The following is a 21520-nucleotide window of genomic DNA, read 5'->3' on the forward strand; positions in this document are numbered from 1 at the left end:
GTGAGTGAGTGAGGGAAAGAAAAGGGGAGAAAGAGCCGGGAAAAGGAGGAACAGAAACGGGTGGCTGTGATGGATGTGGAATAAAAAAAGAGGTGGAGGGCATTTTGAGCAAAAAGGCTGGCGCTTAGGAAGGAGGGGCAGGCAGACACAGGTTGAACACGCTGCACACATCATAGCCCTGGCCTGTGTTTCCCATAGATACACAGCAGCCGGCAGGGGACCAGCTCACTGCTACCAGTTGGTGTAACAAAGGCATCAGCTTGTCCCAGTTTACAGTCAGCTTTCACTGTAAATTGCTGACGTTTAGGTCCCAGGTGGTCTTAATATGCATTGTTTCGTAAGCGTAATCTGTGTACCAACTTCCTGTTTTATTTCCCCGCCTTTCTGTGTGTATCTATGGCCCACCATAGTGCAAACATCCTGTGTGCCGTGCTAAACAAACAGACAAGATCAGAGCACTATGCTGGGTTAGCGAAACTGAGCGGTCTAAATTATCAGGCACATTTTTTAACTTCTCCTTGTCACAACCATTCAAGTTTTGCTACGATATATATATGGTAGCACCAAAATTAGCCTTTGTTGTCAAACTCTTGGTCGCCAAGAAAACCAGCGGCCTTTTTTTTATTGGTTTTTTTTTATAATGGAAGGCATATTTTATATCAAGAGAAATAACTACAGATAGAAAAAGAGATATGTCCGTGGAAAGGCGCCATGGTATAGTACGATGAAATAAAAGAGTTGGTCCTTTTGCCCTTTTCCTCCCAAAAAACAGGAACATAACCAGCACTAAAGGTAGAAGAAAGCGATGAAATGTTAGCTGCAAAGTACCCACACAGGGCTGCAGGACTCTCACGTTGTTGTAGTCTGAGGAGGAGAGGCAGTGGGAAGCGCTTTTTCAACAAGATAAGGACATCAGAGAGAGCTTAGCTGGCATGCTGAAGGCATTTTTTTTGGAGCAGAAGGGCTGTTTCCTATTAAATGTTTTCTGATTTTGTGGGGGGGTTCTTTTGGGGGCTGTGGTGACTTAAAGCCTTGGTGGGCCGTCAGAAGCTCTCGGGCTCTTCCAGGAGGCAGGGCTGGGTGGACAGAGGCACGAGGGACGGGGACAGGCTTCGGAGGCCCACCCCAGAGCGAAAGTTGAGGTCCGGGGCTGGGAGTAAGGGCTTGAGGATGCTGACGAGGCAGAAGGCAGAGCCGCTGTTAGGGATGAAGTTGACCTTGTTGCGGTCGGGACACAAAAAGGGAGGGAGGTCCTGCAGAGGTTTGGGCCTGGAAACACACAGGCAGGGGCACATTTAGCCTTCATAACAGGGGTACGAATACGAGTTGTGCCATCACCTATCTTAAGTGTATTATTATGTTTACATTGTTTGGTGGGGATTATTTTCAGCTAAGGATTAAAACCTTGGGGCAGCGGGTGTGGGGTGGACTCAAAATAAACTACAGTGTGTGTGTGTGTGTGTGTGTGTGTGTTGATGATAATAAAGGAAGATGTCACCCAGTGCAACGGTGTGTCTAATTGATGTGTTTTAACAGTTTGTGAGAAACAATGGAACCCTATGGCACAGAGGAATATGGGTTTATCAATAAAAAAAACAAGTAGTCACTTGATTTATGTAAAAATATTGATTATAGCACAAGCTATTCAACGGCAGTTTTAGTCATTTCAGGTGCTGCTGATATCTTGTAAAATCAAAAGTATGTTTGGTCCAGAGAACTAGTCATGGGGAGTTTTCTACTCACATGGTCTCCTCAGACACTTTGACTTTCTCGCAGCCCTCTGGAGGTTCTCTCTTGAACATGTAGCTGTTGTTGGGTCTGGGAGAGGCAGCGTATTTTGGCAGCGGGGAGCAGGGGCCCAGCTCTAATGACAGGCAGAGAGGGGAGACTGGGGGTCAAAGGTCAGGTCAGCAACAGATCACGCTAAAAGAGGCTTTGGCAGGTCGTGTGTGTATAACATGCATTGGCTACAATCTGTGGTGTGTGTGTGTTGGTCACCTTTGTCCTCATAGGGGCTGCCTCCGACCGTGTCATTGAGGACGGTGAGGTAGGAGGGCGAGATGGAGTCGGGACGGCTGCTGCAGTTGCTATGGTTCCCACTCAGGCCGCCCCCTGAGGGGGTCTGTGTGTCAATGCTGCGTGTGCTACTGCTGCGCCGTGGGGGTACGGGTGGGGGTGCACGGTGCCCATCTGGGACATCCTGTGCGCGTGCGCACACACACACACACACACACACACACACACACACACACAAACGAGGTCAACATAACAACGTTGCACCCGGGGCTTAATCCCTGGACATTAAGGATGGAAAGATTTGCATCGGTGCGCCAACATCAAAATCCATGATGTGAGTGCACCAATTCAAAAAAGTGTTCACTGGATACAATATGGGAAGAAGTCACAGATGCATTTTTCAGAACATAAATATAGCAGTAAACAAATATTGGGTATGTAACAATATAGAAGAGTAATGGCACCCTTAGCAAAGAATGAAGTCCCCCTCCCTCTGTGTGTGGTGTAATCTGAGCTTCTCTGTTCCAGCCGTGCGTGCATGCGAGTGCCGTGTGTGCCGGTATCTGACACGAGGGCTGTGACAGAGCGTCTGTATTTAGCGAGTTGGGGAACGGCCTGTGAGAGCCATTTTGACTTTACGTTAATGTTAATTACTTCAGTAAAGAACAAAACCTTTTCAGGGAAGGATGAAACATTTAACTACATTTTCCGAACACGGCAATCTCTTAGTTAGTGGAACTCACAACGATGGTCTCCTCCTTCTCCGGGGTGTCTCGGATGATGATACGTTCAATCTCCTGGTTGAGGCCCTCCACGCTGTTGCGGAAACGAGGGGCCGATGACTTGGATATAGGGATAGGTATCAGGATGGTCTTGGGCATAGGTGACTGCAAAACACACAAGACCCAAACACACACATGGCTGCAGTTAATATAGATTCTGCGCCTGTTCACAGATGTTGCAGTGAGCAGGAAACCTTCGACACAGACATGAAAAATATAAAGAGATACTTCATTGATTTTCTCTCTCCAATACAATGAAATAAAATGGAACTTGGTATGTTTATGTAAGAATTTATACATGGACTTATACTTTTGCTTTCCTATCCTGCAAAGAAAATTAAAACAGTTGTTTTAACACAGTTTGACTAGCAATAATTAAAGTAAAAAATGCTAAAAGTACGTTTTTTTGCAATCAATAGACGCCACATTTTTGCCTACTCTTCATCTTTGTGTTACTTAAAAGAGTGTTCCAACTATCTGGTGGCCTTTTGTATCAGTTAGGAGCTTTTCAAGAAGGTACTGTGATAAAAGTTGCATGATAACTCAGCTAGTCCTCTTTTCTCTTTGTCTCATGAGGCCCAGAAAACAGGACAGCTGCACTCCAGCAGACTCCACAGGGGGCGTAAAACTGGCCCTGCCGCTGTCACCGACACAGCAACATGACAGGAGTGGGCACGCAGAGCGTGTGTGTGTGTGTTTGTGTCTGCAGTATCAAAGGAACCCAAATTAACGAACTTTTCATAGACCAGAGGCTGTTAGAAACCCCACGTCACATTTCAAATTAACAGGAGACACACACACACACACGCCAGAGCCATACAGAGACATGAGGAAAAGTGGGACGTCCTCAAAACATTTCAGGTCAGGGAGCCATCCTAGCTCCTCTCAGTTAGTTCCTGCCACATGGCAGATATACAAACACTTCCTCAAACACCCTCTATCGGTCACCTGCGACTGGATGATGGCATGGCTGCCATTGAACGGAGACTTTCGGTCTTTATCCCTCCGATGGCGGCTGCTGCGTTTGCTGCGCTGAAGCTGCTGACGCAATTTGGCGATCTGGAGAGTTTCACAGACAGACACTGTGAAGCACACTCATAGATGTATACAGACGTATCTTGTTAGTGGTGTGTTGAGTGATAATCACAGTGCACAATGCTTTAAAAAAGCATTTATTTAACATAAAAGAACACTTTTCTGTGCAACTGGTCGCTATTTAAGGAAAGAAACTGACCTCCTTTAGCTGGTCGGTGCTCCCACAGGAGGCCGAGCGTTTGTGAGAGCCCCTCCTCCTCTCATCTGCCCAGGCCCTGGGGGTCTGACACAAACACACACACTCACTGCTTAGAGATCAATGTCAAACACACAAGCACTAAACAGATACATTTTGGGAGCCGTAGGAGAACAAGAGTAACAAGAAAACTACACCTGGATTCAATAATCCATAAATAATCATCTGCGGATGCAAAACGGGTGAGGGCCGTACCCCATTGGCCCTTTACCTACTTCCTACCCCCCTTTATTGTATAAGTATTATGGGTTTTCTATGACAGCAACATTGTGTGTGTGTCAAGAAATGTTCTCCTAAGCGATGTAAAAACACCTGAGGTGGTTCTGATCTGTTTGACTGAGATCACCTGCTGTTAAAGAAAATATCTTCCAGCTTCTGTTTGACCTGAGTCATGTTTGAAGTCAGTTTGTGAGTGATCACAAACACAGCATGATGATGCAACCGTCTGCAATCTCTCTGAACTTCTTTGCATTGATTGCCTGCTTTATTAACACACATAGCCTACAAATTGCAAGCCTTCACTATGGCTTGTCTAAAGCAAAACACACACACACAGACATTAACGCCCCCCAGCACTCACCTGTGTCGCTTTGTCCCTCATGTAGGGAGATTGTTGGGGCTGGCTGTCGTCCTGAGGCCAGGGACCTGTCAGGTGAGAGCCAGCGAGCGCGCCCTGTGAGGGCCACAGCTGGACGCGATGGCGGGAGATCGGGAGGAGAATGAGGAGCTGAGTGCTCAGACGGAGAGGAGGGGAACGCCGGAGGACGGGGAGGAGAAGCACAGGAAGATGTGGGGGGTTAAGGCCACTGATGCAGTCTGAGGATGAGAGAGAAAGAGAGAAGATTCAAGATGAGAGAGGTCCGCCTGTAGATGTAAACAAGTTATTTGTCGACACGTGGTAAACACATCAACAAATCAACAGACACACAGCTGGCTTGCAGGATAAGCTCATGACTGTCTTGCTCTTGTCCGTCTGGGTTTGTGTGTTGCATTTGTGTCTATGAGTGTGTGCGTGTGTGTGTGTTGCCAGATAGATTTTAATCCATCCCGTGCTGGGCCGAGCGGATATGCCCCCCTCAAAGTCTCACGCAGCCCTCTAGTTAATGGCATTAAAACAGCTTAAAGCACGGGGAGGGGGAGACTGAGGGCAGGTGTTGCTCACTGACCCTGATTCTGAGCTGCAGCAACATGTTCTGTAGGATGAGTGCGAGGGTCCACTGTCACAACGCACCTTTATACATACTCTTAAAAACAGTGCTTTTAATGAGGATTTATTACCTAAAGCAAACCAACGTAACTTTTTGCAGCGGGAACTCTGGCTTCCAGTAACAGCTCCAAGGTAATGATGAATGCTAAAAAATGGTACGAGAGTAAGACAAGTTTGAGAAGAGTGACAAAGTCAGCAAACAGCCTCAACAATATCAGTTACGACTAGTCACCATAACCTGCTGGTTAAACCAGCACAAGTGAGACTGTAGCAGCAAAACTCCTGAGTGTATTGAACTGAGCATAAGTGTGTTTTTACTACTTATGAGTTCAACCTTTCATTGTAAAAGGACAAAATTATTATTTCTTCATTCAAATATTATGTAGTGTTTCTTTAATTTGTCCAATAAAGTTTTGGACAATGGCGAGGAAGGGGAAGGAGGATGCTTATTGCATTCAACTGCAGTTAAAACTTAACTGTGATATCGAAGACAAAAAAAATCCCTTTTATTATCAATATTGCTTTGGAACACACACACACACACACACACACACACACACAGGTTAGAGAATGCATTTATTTATTTAGCATGGTTCCCCCCGATGGGAATTGAAAAGCTTCCCAACACACTGCACATGCAGCATGTATCCATACGCACAAACACACAGCATCGTCTGGCTATGCTGGCCCAGGAGCTAAATTTGGCAGGGGCCTTGATCAGCACACATTGCTGTTGCTAGGGAACGGGGCCAACAGATCTTCGTTAACACACAACAGTCTGTGAGTGCACGTGTGTGTGTATGTAAACGGGGATTTGGGCATCAGTAGTCTGATAACAAAATGTTCAGCCTTCTTTATTTGTGCGGCTGATTTTCCTGTCTGTACACAAATCAGCAAACCACTACAATGTACTGAAGGATGGCAGCAATGGTAGTAGTACTAACAGTAGTAGATATTACTGGCTAGTATCTAAGGTTTGTGGGGGATATAAATTAAAGCCTTTTTGAAGGACATAGACCGTTACCACCTGAGGTCACTGGAAGTCAGATAAGCTCATAACATAAGACAGACTACAATGATCAGCCAAGAGCGAAAGTGGGACAGCCAACTTACACAGATGTAAATCTCCTATTTTCTCCATTCATTAATCACAGGGTAAAATATAAATATCAGAAATTGCCACAATCATAATTTCACAGAGCCCAAGCTAATGCCTTCAAAAAATTATTCTGTTCAACCAACAGTCCAAGTCAATTTACTCGTATACTTCTTAAAACAGGGAAAACTGAGAACACCCCTAAATATTCACATGTAAGAAGTGAGAAGCAGTGATAATTTTGTCACTTTTGCTTATCAAATGACTTAAAAATAGTTGTTTAATTTTCTGTTGATTGACTATCAATTAATTGTTACAGGTCTAGCTTACACTTTGCACACTGTCTGCCTTAAGTGACATACATGTGCTCTAAACACCCACACAGCTGTTTTCAGTTAACCTGGCTGACAAGACTCAGGGTGGCAAGGGCTCAGTCCTTAGGGAGTTCACTGGATCACATCCACATGTGGACCAAAGTATGGTATCCTGGGAACTGCCAAGGTGCCCTTGAGCAAGGCACTGAGCCAGTGCATGTATGGGGACTGAGCACATTCAGGCCTGTGTGTAAATGATAATTTCCCCTTGTGGGATTAATAAAGTATACATTATTATAAGACCTCTTTCTAGGACTGGTTGGGTGTGTAAACTATAGACTGATTGATTGACATCTTCCTGAGTCTCCGGTTAGCTTGGTTGCACCTGTTAGGGCCGGACAAATCACACCAGTATCATTCTTATTGGTAGAATAGATGTGTGACTTAATACATCAAAATTCCATCCAAGCACCGGCCCACCTCCAACCTGAGCAGAGAGCTAATCAGCCGCAATAACTCAAATCCCCTGTGTGGGTGTTCAGAGGCTTTAGTATATATATGTGTATATGTGTGTATATGTGTGTGTGTGTGTGTGTGTGTATATATATATATATATATATATATATATATATATATATATATATATATATATATATATATATATATATATATATATATATATATATATATATATAAATATATATATATATATATATATATATATATCTTGCAATTGCCCGGTTTTATAATCAAAAACTAGGGCTAAAGCAGAGATAATGCTCAAAATACACAATTGTGGGCCTACAAATCTTGACTACGCTTCCCTTTGACTAAATACAATACTTACACTTATAAAAGATTGCTCCTTGTGTAGCAAATCTATACATACAATCGCATGTACAGTAATATGTAGGCCAGTTTTGTTTACTGGGAGACGCATGCAACCCCTCCCCATACACATCATCCCCATCATCAAAACATAATCCATGCTAGCATTAAGACCTGAACCCCCATCTGACAGAAGAATATTATCCAGGCCCATGATGTATAAAATTAAATATGCGCGTGTGAGAAGAGCCATTACTCACCTGCAGAACTGTGATCAAACCGAAGTGCAGGCAAAGGGGCATGGAGCTCTCCAGCACCTCAGCCCCTGTTGGTATTTTGCTGCTACTCGAAGATGCTAAAGAGGAGGTGGGAACATACAGGGCAACGGGACGACAGTGCAGTCTACAAGCGACAAAAGCCCTCTTAGATATAAACAGGCAGACATAGAAAAGATACTAAAACGTCTCGGCGGGTATAGTGTGTGTCAGACAGTATGTGTCAAAATGGGCGTTGCTGAGGTCGCTGCCTGCCTCCTCGTCGTCGTGGATGGATGTTTTTCTCGCCCGGCTGATGCGGCACGATGTCTAAGCAGCTACCAAAACGCTTTCTGGTCGGAAAAAAATAATAGAAAAAGAGAAATGTGCGTAGTGCACCTGGCAGCGTTCGTGAGATGTCGGAAAACGACGGAAAAATTTACAGTGGGACAGAAATTACAGAAGGGGTAGAAAAAGAAGGCGGTGATGCTGGGCTAGCCTAGGTTGACTGGAGAGGGACCAGCGTGAAGCACGGTGGAATGAACACTTAAACTTCCGGTTATTGTTTTCAAAGTAAAACCAATGTCCTTGACCAAGGCACTGGGAAAGTAACAGTTGAGCTGGTCCCCGGTGCGACAGCCCCCTGCTCCAATAGGATGGGTTAAATGTAGAGGATACATTTATTTTCTTGTTGTTTGTGAGTACTAAGAAATGACAACAGAACTAATGGAGACTGATAAAAAGCAGGGATGGGAAGTAACGAAGTACAAATACTTCGTTACTGTACTCATGTAGATTTAGATACTTTTACTTTACTTTACTATTTATTTTTTTGGCGACTTTTAACTTTTACTCGTTACATTTTAAAACGAATATCGGTACTTTCTACTCCTTACATTTTATAAACTTGGCTCCTTACTTTAGTTTTGTACTAAATGTCGTCTATCAGGTGTAATTGTGAGTGTATGTGGGAGAATAGCGCGGACACGCGCCTCACACCGCGTGCGGTCGCGCACGCCACTCGGAGAACAAAGTGAGAGAAAAGAAAAAGGGACAAGCTGTCTGGAGGATAATCAGTTGAGATTGTGTGTGCGTCTTTGAGAACTGTAAGTCGTAATAAGTATGTTGTCAGTTCATTTAAGCATGTTGTTGTATTGGTCTAAAGTTCTGGCAAATTTAAAAGTTAGCTTGTTTGTGTTCTTCACCTGTGTAAGCTAGGTTACACCTGTTAGCCAAGTTGCACCTGGCTCTTGATTCGATATAATGGCGATTGTTGAACGTCCTAGCTCATTAGGTTAGTGTACTGTAATTAATAGTTTTTTTTTAATTATAATTATTTACTAGCATGTATGATTCCTATGCATTGTGTATGGTAGACTTTACAATGTTATTTATTTATTTAATACTTTTATACTTCAAGTAAATTTCCAAGCCTGTACTTTGTTCCAGTTACTTGAGTAAAGACGTTAAATCAGTACTTCTACATTCACCAGAGTGTTTTTTAACACAGTTATCTGTACTTGAGTACGGGAAGTGAGTACTTTTGCCATCTCTGATAAAAAGGAGGATTAGCTATCTGCATCTGACGGTAAAGACTGAGATAATGTTAATGTTCGCCACTTTCTATAATACAAACAAACAATAGTCCATGGTAAACACACACTGCAAAATGTGTTTATAGGTTTGTTGCAATATACATTTGAGCTCCCTAAAATGTTGTGACATATTGAACTTGCAGGTACTTGACAAACATCTTACTACGGCTATAATTTAAAAAACCCTCCTTATACATATTTATTAATTTGAAGGCAAGGTGGTCACTTTCCGGTCTTGTCGTGCTGTTCTGGCTACTTGTAGATGACTTGACGCTGCCGAAGCAGAGCTCTGACGTACCAACGCTGCACCGCTCGTGCTGATGATGCAGTTGCTAGGGCGCGTGGAGCAGACGGCGGGGAGAAGATGTGAGGTAAACAAGTGGAAGAAAGGAAATGTCTCCCTCGTGTGTATACTTTAGCAACTGAACGTAATTCTGGGAGACCTGTTTGACAAGGCTGCACAAATCTGTATTTAATCCGTTTCCGCCCCCCTTGTCTAATGTATGGTATGCAAAATAATTATATTGTTAACAAAATGGTATCCAAAAAACGGTTTATTTGGGAACAATATTATTTTTTAGTCTTACTTTTAGCTGAAAATGGACCACCTACTTTACATAGCCTACCTGTGTCAATGGCCTACAAAATATGAAAACATTAAAATGCACACGAGGAAAAATAGCATGGACAGTACACAGCCATCAGTGAGATAAGTGCAACATTTTGGGTAAACCTCAATTGGAGGAAATTATTTTCTTTTTAACTTCTTGACACAATCACTACTGATATTTTTCCATTTTCATTACTTTCTAAAGAAAATGCCGGCAACCCAAATGAAACATGTCCTTAACAGATATAACCAACAGTTGTTTCAAACATTTATTGAGTTTATTTTCTTCCATATTGACTTGAATGTTTACAGAAACTGTACCGAGCAGATGCATAGCAATGGATTTAAAGGCCATTGAATGCAAAACAGAATTCCATAAAAATGATGCAAATATTAATGCAATACACATACATGTTTTTTTTCATACAAATTACAGATTACAAAAACATAAATGAGATCATTTCATATGCCCTGAAGCAGCACTGAAAATACAGAATGAGTACAATGAATTTTCAACACGCCTGTACAGCGCTAGGCCCCAACAATTCTAATGTTTGCTGACGTAAAGAAACACGTTCACACTCATGGAATCAGTCATTCCAACATCAAAGGATGAGACAACAAGAAGCAGAAATAATATCCAGCGTGCTTCAGAGGGGTTTGGTTTCTTTTAGACAAGTTTCTGATGTCCAGCACAGAGTTCAAAGAGCAAAATCTAGGCTTTCTAGTGTTTCTAGTCTTTCAGTCCCATACAGACAGCTAAACACACAGTCCACAGTGAGGTCAGGTGATAGTGATACAGTGATAGAGTCGGCCACTGTAACAGATCCCTCCACAGATTTGTTTCTGGTGATTGTAGTGTTAAAAGACCCCAGAGTTTAAGCCATTTCCTGGTGTAATTGTGCAAGCAGAAGAGTTCCATGAAAACCCTTGTTTTTTTCAGTCATTTCAGAACGATTGTTAGTGTTTGTGCCCCCCTAAAAATAGTCCAGAGAAGAAGGAAAGAGTAGGATTGTCATCCATTTTCTCCTCTTGAGTCAGGGGGTGATAGTGTACAGTGGATTGTTTCCAAAACGATTGTGACAATTCATAAGTGCAACAGAGATTAACATATTAAAATAATGACGGGATAAAACAATGGTCAAAATAATGGAAGCGATAAAAACATCAAAAGCATCTAAAAGCTAAATCCTATTGCACGATTAAAAATTCTGATACAAAAAAATGGATACTTAGTCGAAAAAAGACAACAATTGGTATGGCATACAAAACAAGCAAATACATTTTTTTTTTAAAGTAGTGTTTGTTCCGTCTTTTAAGACCATCAATTCTTCGAACAATGCTTGATACAGCAAAGTACGAGAAAGGGCACGCTCAAAGGGTCGATTGTTTGTCAGCTTTTTTAAGTTTAGAGACCACTTCTTGTTGTGGTCGTAACAAACAGGATTTTCTAAACACTGATTTTAGTCGTTTCAAAGTGCACATACAAAGAAAGACATCCATTCAAAACATTGCTATGCTCATGAAGATAAAACAAAGAAAAAACAACAAAGGGAGATTAATAAATTGCAGAAACAGAAGCAAGCGGATGAGAATGCTGCATAGCTGGATTCCATTTAAAGCAATGCCGTCATCAGAAAGACACAGGAGCGAGACAGACCTAATTACTGTACATGATCAGACTCGACTGGTAGTTCACAACACACTCCATAGCTTCCTCTTGATTTAGAGCAGAGAGCTCAACAGACAGAAACCAAATGTTCTCGGGTTATTTTTTTCAGTCTTGGCAGAGGGCCTGGGTTCACACATGCGTGTCACTGGGCTCGCTGGCCATGCTCCCCCCCCGCAGGTATATAGCCGAACTGGACTTGGGCCGGTTCTGACTGTGAGCTGGGCCGCGGGTGGACCCGTTGTTGTTGACCTCAGGCCCCCTGGTGTCTGTGGAAATGACCCATGTGGTGGGTCGCCACTTCTTCAGAGAATAAGGCGTTTTGACGCGCTTCTTGATCTTGTCTCCGGTCCCCAAGGCTCCATCTGGCTGTACCAAGCCCTCCCCTGGAAAACAGGAAGGAACACTGATCAATACCTTGTTTGTCTTGGCCCAGATATCCACTGACTACACCGGAACCTCCAAATATTGGCCGTTGCCGCCATGGCTGAATTGTCCAGTGAGATTGCCCAGTATGTAACCCAGACTTTGTTACAATTTTGTAGTGTCCAGGACCTGAGGACATCACTATGACTTTAGGACATCAGGGTTTATTTTCACAGGCTGAGTAGTTGTCCACATAACGAGCAAACTAATATTTATGTGTAAAATTGGTGTAGTGTTCCTTAAAAGCCTACATAGTTTATCACACTCCGACTCAAAAGTTAATAATAATAATATAATTCCATTATAGAGTGTTGAAAGTATTGGGTTAGTCAGTCAATAAAAAACTAATCAACTATTTTAATAATTTATACAATAAAAATGCAGTTTGTATGGTTTGGTTTTAAAGACTAACTATATTTTTGTATTTTCCAAAGCATTCAAAGCAACAAGTATTGCATGTCTATCAAAGCCCGATACATCTTAAATAGCTGAGCCACAGAGCTCCAATGTTGTTCACAAACTGTTAGAAACACGTCAATGAGCAGCACAGTTGCCCTGGACGTGACAATCTGGTGTGAGGTGTTGGTGTATAAGATCACCTAGTGAAGTCAGATCCTGTGTTGTGAAGGACAGGTCCAGGGAGTTGGGTCTCTCAGGCCTGCGGGCTCTGGGCTGCCTGAGCAGGGCCTCCCCTCTCATGGTGACCGGAGCTCCCCCCTGGGGCACAGCAGTACCGGATCCCAACCCCGAGCTCTCTCCTGGGGGGCCAGTGGTTTCCCTGCTTCCTCCCTCCCCGCTCCCCTCCTCATCTCCTCCATCACTCTCTCCTCCGCTCTCCCCGTCCCCCTGACCATGGCCGGTGTTGCTGTTGTTGTTGTTCGTGTTGGGTCGTGCTGAGCGGAGAGCCGCGACACTTGCGGACGCGTCTCTCACATCGGGATGCTCTCGCTCACGGCTCAGGAGTGGCTCGTGTTCGTCAGGGCTGGCTGTGATGACGCCAAGGCTCAGGCGGCTGTCGTCTGATCTCAGGGCTCCGTTCTGAGTTATGCTGGATCCTCCAAAACCTGTGGCTCCACCTGTGGCCACGGACGTGATCCCAGCGCTGGCGTGACCGTTAACAGTGCCATTAACGTTACCATTGACGTGCGCGTCTCGTAGGCCGGGCGTGTTGTTTGTGCCTGTGCCCCGATGAGCCTCTACAGCTGTGTTTGTGCCTGTTACTGCCCCAATGTTCATCTTTGTTCCCTCCACTTGCCGCAGGTTGGACTTCCCCGAGCGTCCAAACTTGAACCTGAGTGAAGACGATGATGACTCCTTCTTGGTGGGCTTGGGGCGCAGGGGTAGACTGGACGGCCTCTTGGGCAAGTTCTGCTGCTTAGGCAGGGGGAAGATGGTGCTAGGCATGGGGGCAGCAGGGTCTGACGTGCCTGCGGCCTCACTGGCCATCTTAATGAGGGGGTAAAGGAGGCTGGAGCTGCCAGGGCTCAGTGGATCTGGAGAGCAGAATTGCTTCTGTGAGTGCTCCATCAGGTTCTCGTCCGAGCTCTCCTTAAGATTCTTGTCCACCTCTTTCGGGTCAAGCTTGGTGGTTTCCAGGTCTTCCTGGGTCAGGTTAAGGCAGACAGGAACAGTGGCGGTCCCTGCAGGTCCCTCAGAGTCCGAAACAATAGTGGTGGTTGTAGTGGAGGCGGAGGGGCTGCCTCTCAGGCCCATGCTGGTGCTGCTGCCCTCTGGGCTGGGCAGGCGGGCGTTGGCTTGCTGCTGGCGCTCCTGGTTGATGGAATTCCTGTTTCTCTCTCCGGTCCCAGCCCCAGCTCGACCACTCACAGAGCCAGTGGTGTCAGCCTGCGTGTTCTTGGCAACGCCCTCATGCTCTTCGATGTAAGTGGAGGGGTGGTCTGTGTACGGGCCAGATTTTGGCGTCATACGATTTCTGGCAGAGAATGTTAAGAGGCAAACAGTTCAGAAAACGTTAAAGAAAATATTTGAAACAGGTACAACAATGATAGAGGTAGTTCTGTGTTCATGCCGACCTCTCATTGTGCAGTGTGGTGGACATGGGGTTGAGTGTAGGGCTGACAGACTTGGAGCGGTCCCATATGAGGAGCAATTCTGCCAGTCGTTCCTCGGCACACTGTGCTGTGAGTCGGGCCTCGGCATCCTGGTCCCAACAGTCCTCCATCGTCTCTTTCAAAGAACGAACCGCCTGGAGGAGACACGGTTTTAATATTTAACAATATGAGCAAAATAAACACTAATTGCCATAGAAACATTTCCTGGAAGAAGGGATCACTTTAGCAGGAGATCTCTTACAGCCAGTATAAATAAGAGGCAGAATTACAGCAACAAACCTGTTTTATTGTCACTATTTATTGTTTTTAAGACGGACGAGGAAATGATACATCAAAGGTCCCTGGAAGGACTAGAACCGGGGCTGTTGTTGGTAATAGATGGGGTCTTAAGCCCTATGCCACAGACGTGCCCATAATCTCAGGGGCTTTTAAGCTTAGGGGAATCTTTAAACGATAGCTTGACATTTTTTTTGGTCTATGCATACAGTTATTGGTCGCTGTAATTGTTTCTCCTTTCCTAACCGGGTCCAAAAAGATTGAATTTTCTAAAGTTAGTCATTTTTGTGCTAATTTCCTCTTTGAGTTTCTGTCTCTGCACTGCAGTTCAGCAAGTAATCACACTTCCGGGAAAAATAGATGGGGAATTTCAAACTAAAAAGACTTCCTTTGGAGGATATTAAACACCATTTCCTAGCTTTATTCTGGTTGGAAATTAGCTGCATATACAGGAGACAAACAGATACCTTTATCAATCTTCAGAGGAGATTAGGTTTACTATGTACTAGAATATGTAAAATTATTTTTCTGAACATGCCAGAATTTGAATCTGGCCAGTGACCTTAATTGCAAGTTGTACCTCTCTTTTGCTCCCAGGGTTTCCTGTCTGTACAATCACCATCTAATAAAGGCAAAATACCCCAAAACAATCATCTGAAAAAAAAGATAATTCTCAGTGTTTTATTATTTAAGGCCAACGTACCAAACTGTTTTCTTTCCAGGCCTCTGGAAATTTGGGCCGTTGCTTTTCCCTGGACACCAGGACTTGCATGTCCTCAAACGTCGGGTGGTTCCCTGCCTCCGCCTGAAAGGCCATCTGGTACTCTGGCACAGACTCTCCTAGAGGTAGGACAGGAATGGAAAGGATGAGTCTTACGCCAAAAACACACAGGACGCGGAAGAACTGTGAAGTGGAGCTATTTTAATTTTGGCAGCCATGTTATCCAATCTTTCTGGCCACACCAGCTGCGATCAGGAGCGGAGCGGCGTCTATTTCTTCCACGAGCCGCAAACAAATGTGTCTAGCCAGGTAGGTCATCACATACAGGAAGGCCCCAGCATAGCCGAAATTTAAAGGATTTAAGGATCGCTTTGTAACCGCCGTGGAGAAATGAATGTCAGGTATGAACAGCCAGGAACGCGATTGGGCACAAATATACGCTTAAGGCCGGTGTGTTTTTGGTGTTAGACATCCTGTAGATAGCAGAAATGTTAATTAAACCCAACATCTTTGCAAATAATGACAAAATGTTAGGGTCTGCTTCCCACTATGAGAAATTTGTATTTAATGGCTTTCTGCTGTGTGTAGCGTGGGAGGGGCTCATCCTTGTGAGGTTTGTGTTAATGGCAGTAAATACTAAACGCATTCATGTATTAGGTGACATGAAGCTCATCTGATCCATACAACTCAAAACAGACTTTACATAGTTCTTCAGTCTGTCTCACCAGGGAAAAGGTCAGTGCATCTCATGAAGGTCTCCCAGTAGATCAGGCCCAGGGCATACATATCCACCTGCTTCAGCGCTGACTCGCAGTCCCTCAGGTTCACTGCCCCCTCCAGGACCTCTGGAGCCATGTAGCGGATCGTCCCCACCTGGTAGATGGAGCAGGAATAAAAGGGGGTCGGGGAGATTTAGGAGGGGTGAGTCATGAGAATACGTTTGTGATGAATAATATAGCGTGAGAAAAAGAAAAAGTAAGACAAGGTGAGAAATGATGTAATAATCTTCCAGATGATATTTGTTTGTCCTGCAATTATCTTCTATTGCACTGAATTCCACGCTCTTGAACACTCACCTCACTTATGGCAGCGTTTTCTTCCTCCCCGTGCCGCGCCTGCCTGTTTCCTGTCAGCTTCATGGACAGGCCGAAATCGATGATGACACACGAGCCGTCAGCCTTGACGAGAACATTTCGGCTGTTCAGGTCCCTGTGGGAAACTGCTGCCTTGTACAAGTCTTGATGGATGAGAAAGGAGAAGGGGAGAAAATGAATTGCAAAAGAGAGGATCAGGAGAAGACACAAAACAAAAGGACTGAGCTAATTTATTTTTCATTAAACATGTAAACCTGTACATCACTCCCACATTTTTTGCTTTGACGATACAATGTACTCTGGCAGTTTTTGTGGTATTTGCAAATGAATGATAACATCCAGAAAATCCCTTCACATAGCTTTCTATTCCCCTCATTAATCATTGTTCACCAAAGCAAGATGCACTGTCAACAGACAGCTAAAACCTCTAATCTAATCTACAACAATGGGATTAGGACCATATCACAGAGTAGCCTCTGCCTGCAGTATTTTACCGCCCAGCAGAGTGCGCAGTGAGGCAGACTGCAGCTGGAAGTTGTGGCAGCCACAACATTTATCTGCTGCCTTGTATTGATGTGCGGGAGTGGGGGAGGAGGACAACTGTACCAAAGCCTGAGAGATTCTGCTGTTGGCAACTACACACAAACACAAGCCCTCTCTTTCTCTTTGGTCACTTCTCCGCTCTGCCGATCACTTTAGTTTCGGAGAGGGAAAGAACGAAGGGTGATGGACACTCCCGCTTGTATTTGTCACATGCTTGCACAAATAGAATAACTTCTATTCATTTACTTAAGACACTACTGCAAGTGCACTTTCTTCCCCCCTCACTTCTAAGCCTGTTTGAGGTTTATCTGTGCTGATGAAGTGAAAGGAGTGCAACCACTGAGGCTGCGGTTTGGTGACATGAAAAAAAGAGTCAAGGCTTAGTTTAGTTGTCACTTTTGGCTCCTAAGAATGATTTCATTGAGCCACAGGGATATTCATGTCATCTGAATCCATATCTTGCGTCCGCCTTCCTTCCCCCTACTTTGTTTCTCTCTCCATGTTTTACACTGTCTGAGGATAGCTAGAGGCCAGTCTATAAATACCCTTGGTTGGGTGTGCACGCAGTGTGTACGTGCGTGTTTGTCAAAATGCAGGGATGCAAAGTGCTCCAAGCTAAACAGACCCACGTGGAGCTGCAGTGTGCATGTTGTAAGAAGGCTCAAGTGCCAAGCAGTTAGACAGGCTTGAGATAGTAGCACACACACACACACACACACACACACACACACACACACACACACACACACGGCACAAAAAAACCTTCCATTTTCCACCACAATTTTTGTTTTTGTTTTTCAGTAACAGATGGAAACAGCAGCATTGAAACTTGAGCCTGAGTAAACTGAGCAGTTATGTAATTAATCGTGAGTGTGTTTGTATGTGTGTGTTCATGCGCCCTACAGTTCACCTCCTTTGTAGAGCTCAGTGTGTAGGTACGCCAGGCCCCGGGTGACAGAGTGTGCGAGCCGGCAGCTGCTGACCCAATCGTTGGTCTGGATACCCAGGTAGCGACTCAGAGAACCCTGAAGAGGACATAAGGAAAGGGGACAGGGAAGGAATGAGAGTGCAGGAAGTGAGGGGCAAAGGAGGGATAAAAACAGACAGAAATAAAGATGGACGAGGAATGTAAACAAAGGAGATTAGACAAAGATAGGGGAGAGATGGAGAGAGAATACAAAGAAAATCAACAACCAGCATCACTTTAAATGATCTTACAGATAAGAAGACACACAGATTAGGGAAAAACTAAATCTAAAAAAGGAAAGACAACCCAATTATGGCTAAGGCTCACCCAGCACAATATGTCTGCCCATGCTATTGTGTTCAACCCCATCTCACACACCCTCACTCACTTGAGAACCAAGCTATTTCTTTACTTACTAAATTCCATAGCAACTTCACCATCAACCAATTCCCAAACCAAAACTTGCAGAAACATCATCTTTGCAGTTATAATCTTGAGCTTTAAAAAAGGTCGGCCTTTAAGCTTAGACCTCCCTGTGGAGTTTCACAAAAAAACTGACTTGTATATAATAATATAAAGTTTATAGTAATATGTCATCACCACCCAAAAAAGGCCTTGCCGTTTCCTTGAGATTTTTGCAGGAGGAAAGGAATGTGCAATTCTGATAATGTCTTATGAGGAATACAGACTCTATAAAGAATGTTTACCAGAAATTATATTGGATATTATTTGTTTTCTTCCTTAATTATCTTCGTCAGCCTCGGCAATCTATTATTGGCCAGGCTCTGACGCATAAACACACAGACATACTTCATCTTTTCTCTCAAAATCAATTGCAAGGCAATTCACACATCCGCTACTAAAGAAAATTACATTAGATCCGTTTGTTTTAAATAAATTATATTATCATTTACTTTAATGCATTTTATGTCTCTGTTTCCTGTCCTGGCTTGCACCGTGTTTCCATGACAACATGTATTAGCGTAATGATTACGATGCACGATAGGCTCCTTCATAGGCTGACTTGTAATTATGATGCTTGGACTGTAAACATATTCAGTTCAAAAGGTAGCTCCGCATTCATATTGAAGAGTTTCCTGGAGGCAGTCTTCAGCAGTCAGTGTCCAAGTTTTCTATTGTTACACCAGCTGCATGTTCATCTGTCTGCATGAAAAGGCTGAGATGAGTGAAATGAGTTTTCCTTCGCTCAGGCCTGCAAACTCATGTGAGGTTTTGGTGCAACCATTGTAAATTAAATATCTCTGGGTGGTGTTGGTCAAATTACGTTACCTTTGGGCTCCGGGAGAGGAAGGCATGTTCACTATTATCTAAAATGTCCTAGACTACAGAATTTCAAAAAAAAATAATCAACAGATTAATCAAAAACCAACTAATGGTTAGAAAAAAAGTATTGGGGCTACAACAGTCTGATTCCCTGTACCAAATGGGGAAGTGCTTGATGTCACACATTTCCTTTCTTGACCCCTTCTTTCCTCTCTGCAGCTCTTAAGAATATAATGACTGGCAGTGAAACTCCAGTCATGTAACAACGGCCACAACAGGCGTTGTGCATGCATTAATGAAACAAGGAGGAGCATCCACAGTGAGCTGATAGATAGAGATAGATAGAGCTCCATATCCAGCTCCTCAGAAAGGTAACAAACTCATTTTACTATGTCCTACTGTTGTGTTTGGATGATGGGAAAAAGTCAAATATTGACCCACTTCTTTATTCAAACATTGGTGGTTTGTGTGACACACATGCACCCCCCACCCACTACTCACATGTGGGTAGTAGTCCATGACCAGCAGGTACTCGGTGCGTCCCTCTGGGCCTGTCCGCTCGTCGGCGGCAACAAACCGGGCGATATTGTCATGTTCCAGCAGAGGTAGTCGGTAGATGGAGCATTCATTGAGGAAGTTCTGGCGGTTAGCTGCAGAGAACACCTTCACAGCCACAGGCCGCTCATCCAGAGAGCCACAGTAGACCGTGCCATATCTACCACGCCCAATCAGCTGAAAGAGGTAAAGGTAGTTGCATGGAAAAAATATATATCTACTGTATGTATTTATAGATTTTTGTTGTTGTTGTAATTCTAGACCTTGAGCTCTCACTTGTCAAACACAAAACATGAAAACAGTGTGAATAAAATGATGTGTTTGTGCTGCAGGAAGAGGGTTTAAGAACTACAAAGAGGCAGAAACAGAAACAAAGTGAGCTATACAAATAGAGACAGCCAGGCAGGCAGAAGGGAGATAGGTAATAAACTAAATTACAGGCAAACAGCAGGGCTAAACAGTTAAAATGGCCTCAAGTCAGTTCCAAATCATTCAATTAGTGTCCTGAATAAGCCGGAGCACAGCATGCCATTAAGGTCTAAACATTCTGCTTCAAAAGGTAATCTGCTTGGGAGTGCATCCATTCCTGTGGGATTCCCACCACCACGTCTGGCTATAAAATATACTGGAAAAGCAGTGGACTGTGGTGTTTTGTCTTTGAGTAAGACTTCCACCCCCCCCACTGCAATGAGTTTGATGTGAAAGAACGTGTGCCTGCATTTGATAAAACACAAGGACAGTATTCTGAATTCAACTCCTGCTTGAAAAGATATCACTCTCTGACTCTGGTCTGAAATGCACTGAATAGATGTTAAAAGAGAAAAAACTGCATCTCTGTAGCTGGATCATAACCCTTCAGTACTGATCGGCTGGCTATTTTTCTGTCTTAACTAATTAACATTTCACATGATAAGAGATACCACTCTATTAGCATTATAGCCAATTTACTGGAAATCATTCACTTATTATAACTGTGGACCTTTTTTTAAAGCCGTTTCGGATTTATATCTGGGTTTTTGCTGCCTTTCAGTCAGTTTTAAGAATGATAAAGGACTTGCAGAGACTTGAAATCTGCGCCAGACAACTCAGTGCTTGGTTCTGGGTTTGTCGGTAATGATATCATTGTGTGGTAAAGCAGCCGAAAGCATGTATTGTCTGGTTCCACGTAGAAAATAAAATACACAAAGACACCAGCATGATCCTTTAAATTAAATATGTAGACCTCTGCTGTTTGTAAAGATAACAGTTAAAAGGGATTTTTCTTACAAACTTGGGTTATATTCTCATAATTAAGTCTATTATGACCATGGGTCATGCTAACTGTGCATTCACTTCGGTTGAGATTCAGGAAACAAGACATCAGCAAAACAATAACCGGAAGGGCAGCGCGAGACAAACTGCTTTCAGTATTACATAAATCATAATATACAGTTGTCTCTGACTCCAACCAAAAGTAAACACTGAAACTAGCTATTGTATGGGCTCTTCTCCCGGGAAATGTTGCTGGCTAACCAAGCTAGCAGTCTATTCATTTGCACTCACTGTTTGTTGTACGTACGTGAGTGTGGGTCACTGTTGGTTTAAGGCACCTGTTGACAGTGCAACAACCATGGTGTTATTTTACTGCATGTCACACTGTGGAGGTGGATATAAGTGTCCAGAATCTCTAAAACTGAGGTGGTGAGGGTAAAGCTATTACAACTTTAATAGGGTTGAAAAATCTCGGATTTTTCCTTACAGCCGTGTATTGATTTGAAAACGTGTCTTTAGGTTGGAGAATTTATTGAGCTTGTATATGACAGTGTATATGGAAGAAATGACAAACTGACAGATAGTGAGGGTTTTTTTAAAAGTAAAAGTGTACTTTCAAAGTCACACTTGTCATCATGCGGTCTCCTGTGGCTGCATTTTATCATATCA

The 21520-nt window shown here is 43.7% G+C and overlaps 2 protein-coding genes across 3 annotated transcripts in view; both read right to left on the reverse strand.

Annotated features, from left to right (window-relative positions):
* Positions 1-541: 541 nt before the first annotated feature.
* On the reverse strand, positions 542-8340 carry fam117ba (family with sequence similarity 117 member Ba). 2 transcript variants are annotated; one of them, XM_034864536.1, is made up of 8 exons: positions 7795-8340; positions 4670-4905; positions 4033-4116; positions 3747-3857; positions 2760-2903; positions 1999-2200; positions 1744-1888; positions 542-1269 (listed from the first exon to the last, which is right to left on the reverse strand). In XM_034864536.1, the coding sequence occupies exons 2-8, from the start codon at positions 4688-4690 to the stop codon at positions 1044-1046; spliced, it is 933 nt and encodes a 310-aa protein (XP_034720427.1). In that variant the 5' UTR covers positions 4691-4905; positions 7795-8340; the 3' UTR covers positions 542-1043. The 2 variants fall into 2 exon arrangements, with proteins under 2 accessions (XP_034720427.1, XP_034720428.1); XM_034864537.1 differs by having other exon boundaries at positions 1744-1864; positions 7795-8338.
* Positions 8341-10249: 1909 nt separating this feature from the next.
* The window catches only part of LOC117939245 (bone morphogenetic protein receptor type-2-like), a 28871-nt gene continuing 17600 nt past the window's right edge, over positions 10250-21520 (reverse strand). Inside the window, exons 6-13 of the mRNA XM_034864414.1 lie at positions 19547-19777; positions 17705-17819; positions 16234-16394; positions 15883-16030; positions 15140-15276; positions 14122-14294; positions 12688-14021; positions 10250-12048 (exon numbers count right to left, since the gene is read on the reverse strand). Of these exons, the coding sequence (XP_034720305.1) occupies positions 11795-12048; positions 12688-14021; positions 14122-14294; positions 15140-15276; positions 15883-16030; positions 16234-16394; positions 17705-17819; positions 19547-19777 (2553 nt within the window). The 3' untranslated portion in view covers positions 10250-11794. The remainder of the gene's footprint in view (positions 12049-12687; positions 14022-14121; positions 14295-15139; positions 15277-15882; positions 16031-16233; positions 16395-17704; positions 17820-19546; positions 19778-21520) is intronic.

This window comes from Etheostoma cragini, chromosome 24 (genome assembly GCF_013103735.1).
Source record: "Etheostoma cragini isolate CJK2018 chromosome 24, CSU_Ecrag_1.0, whole genome shotgun sequence".
NCBI classification, from domain to species: Eukaryota; Metazoa; Chordata; class Actinopteri; order Perciformes; family Percidae; genus Etheostoma; species Etheostoma cragini.

Coding starts and splice junctions, on each gene's coding strand:
- fam117ba (XM_034864536.1), bottom strand. CDS start 4,690: ATGAGGGACAAAGCGACACAG. Junction 2,201..2,759: donor AGAAGGAGGAGACCATCGTT/GTGAGTTCCACT, acceptor GCACGCGCACAG/GATGTCCCAGATGGGCACCG. Junction 1,889..1,998: donor CAGCCCCTATGAGGACAAAG/GTGACCAACACA, acceptor TTTGACCCCCAG/TCTCCCCTCTCTGCCTGTCA.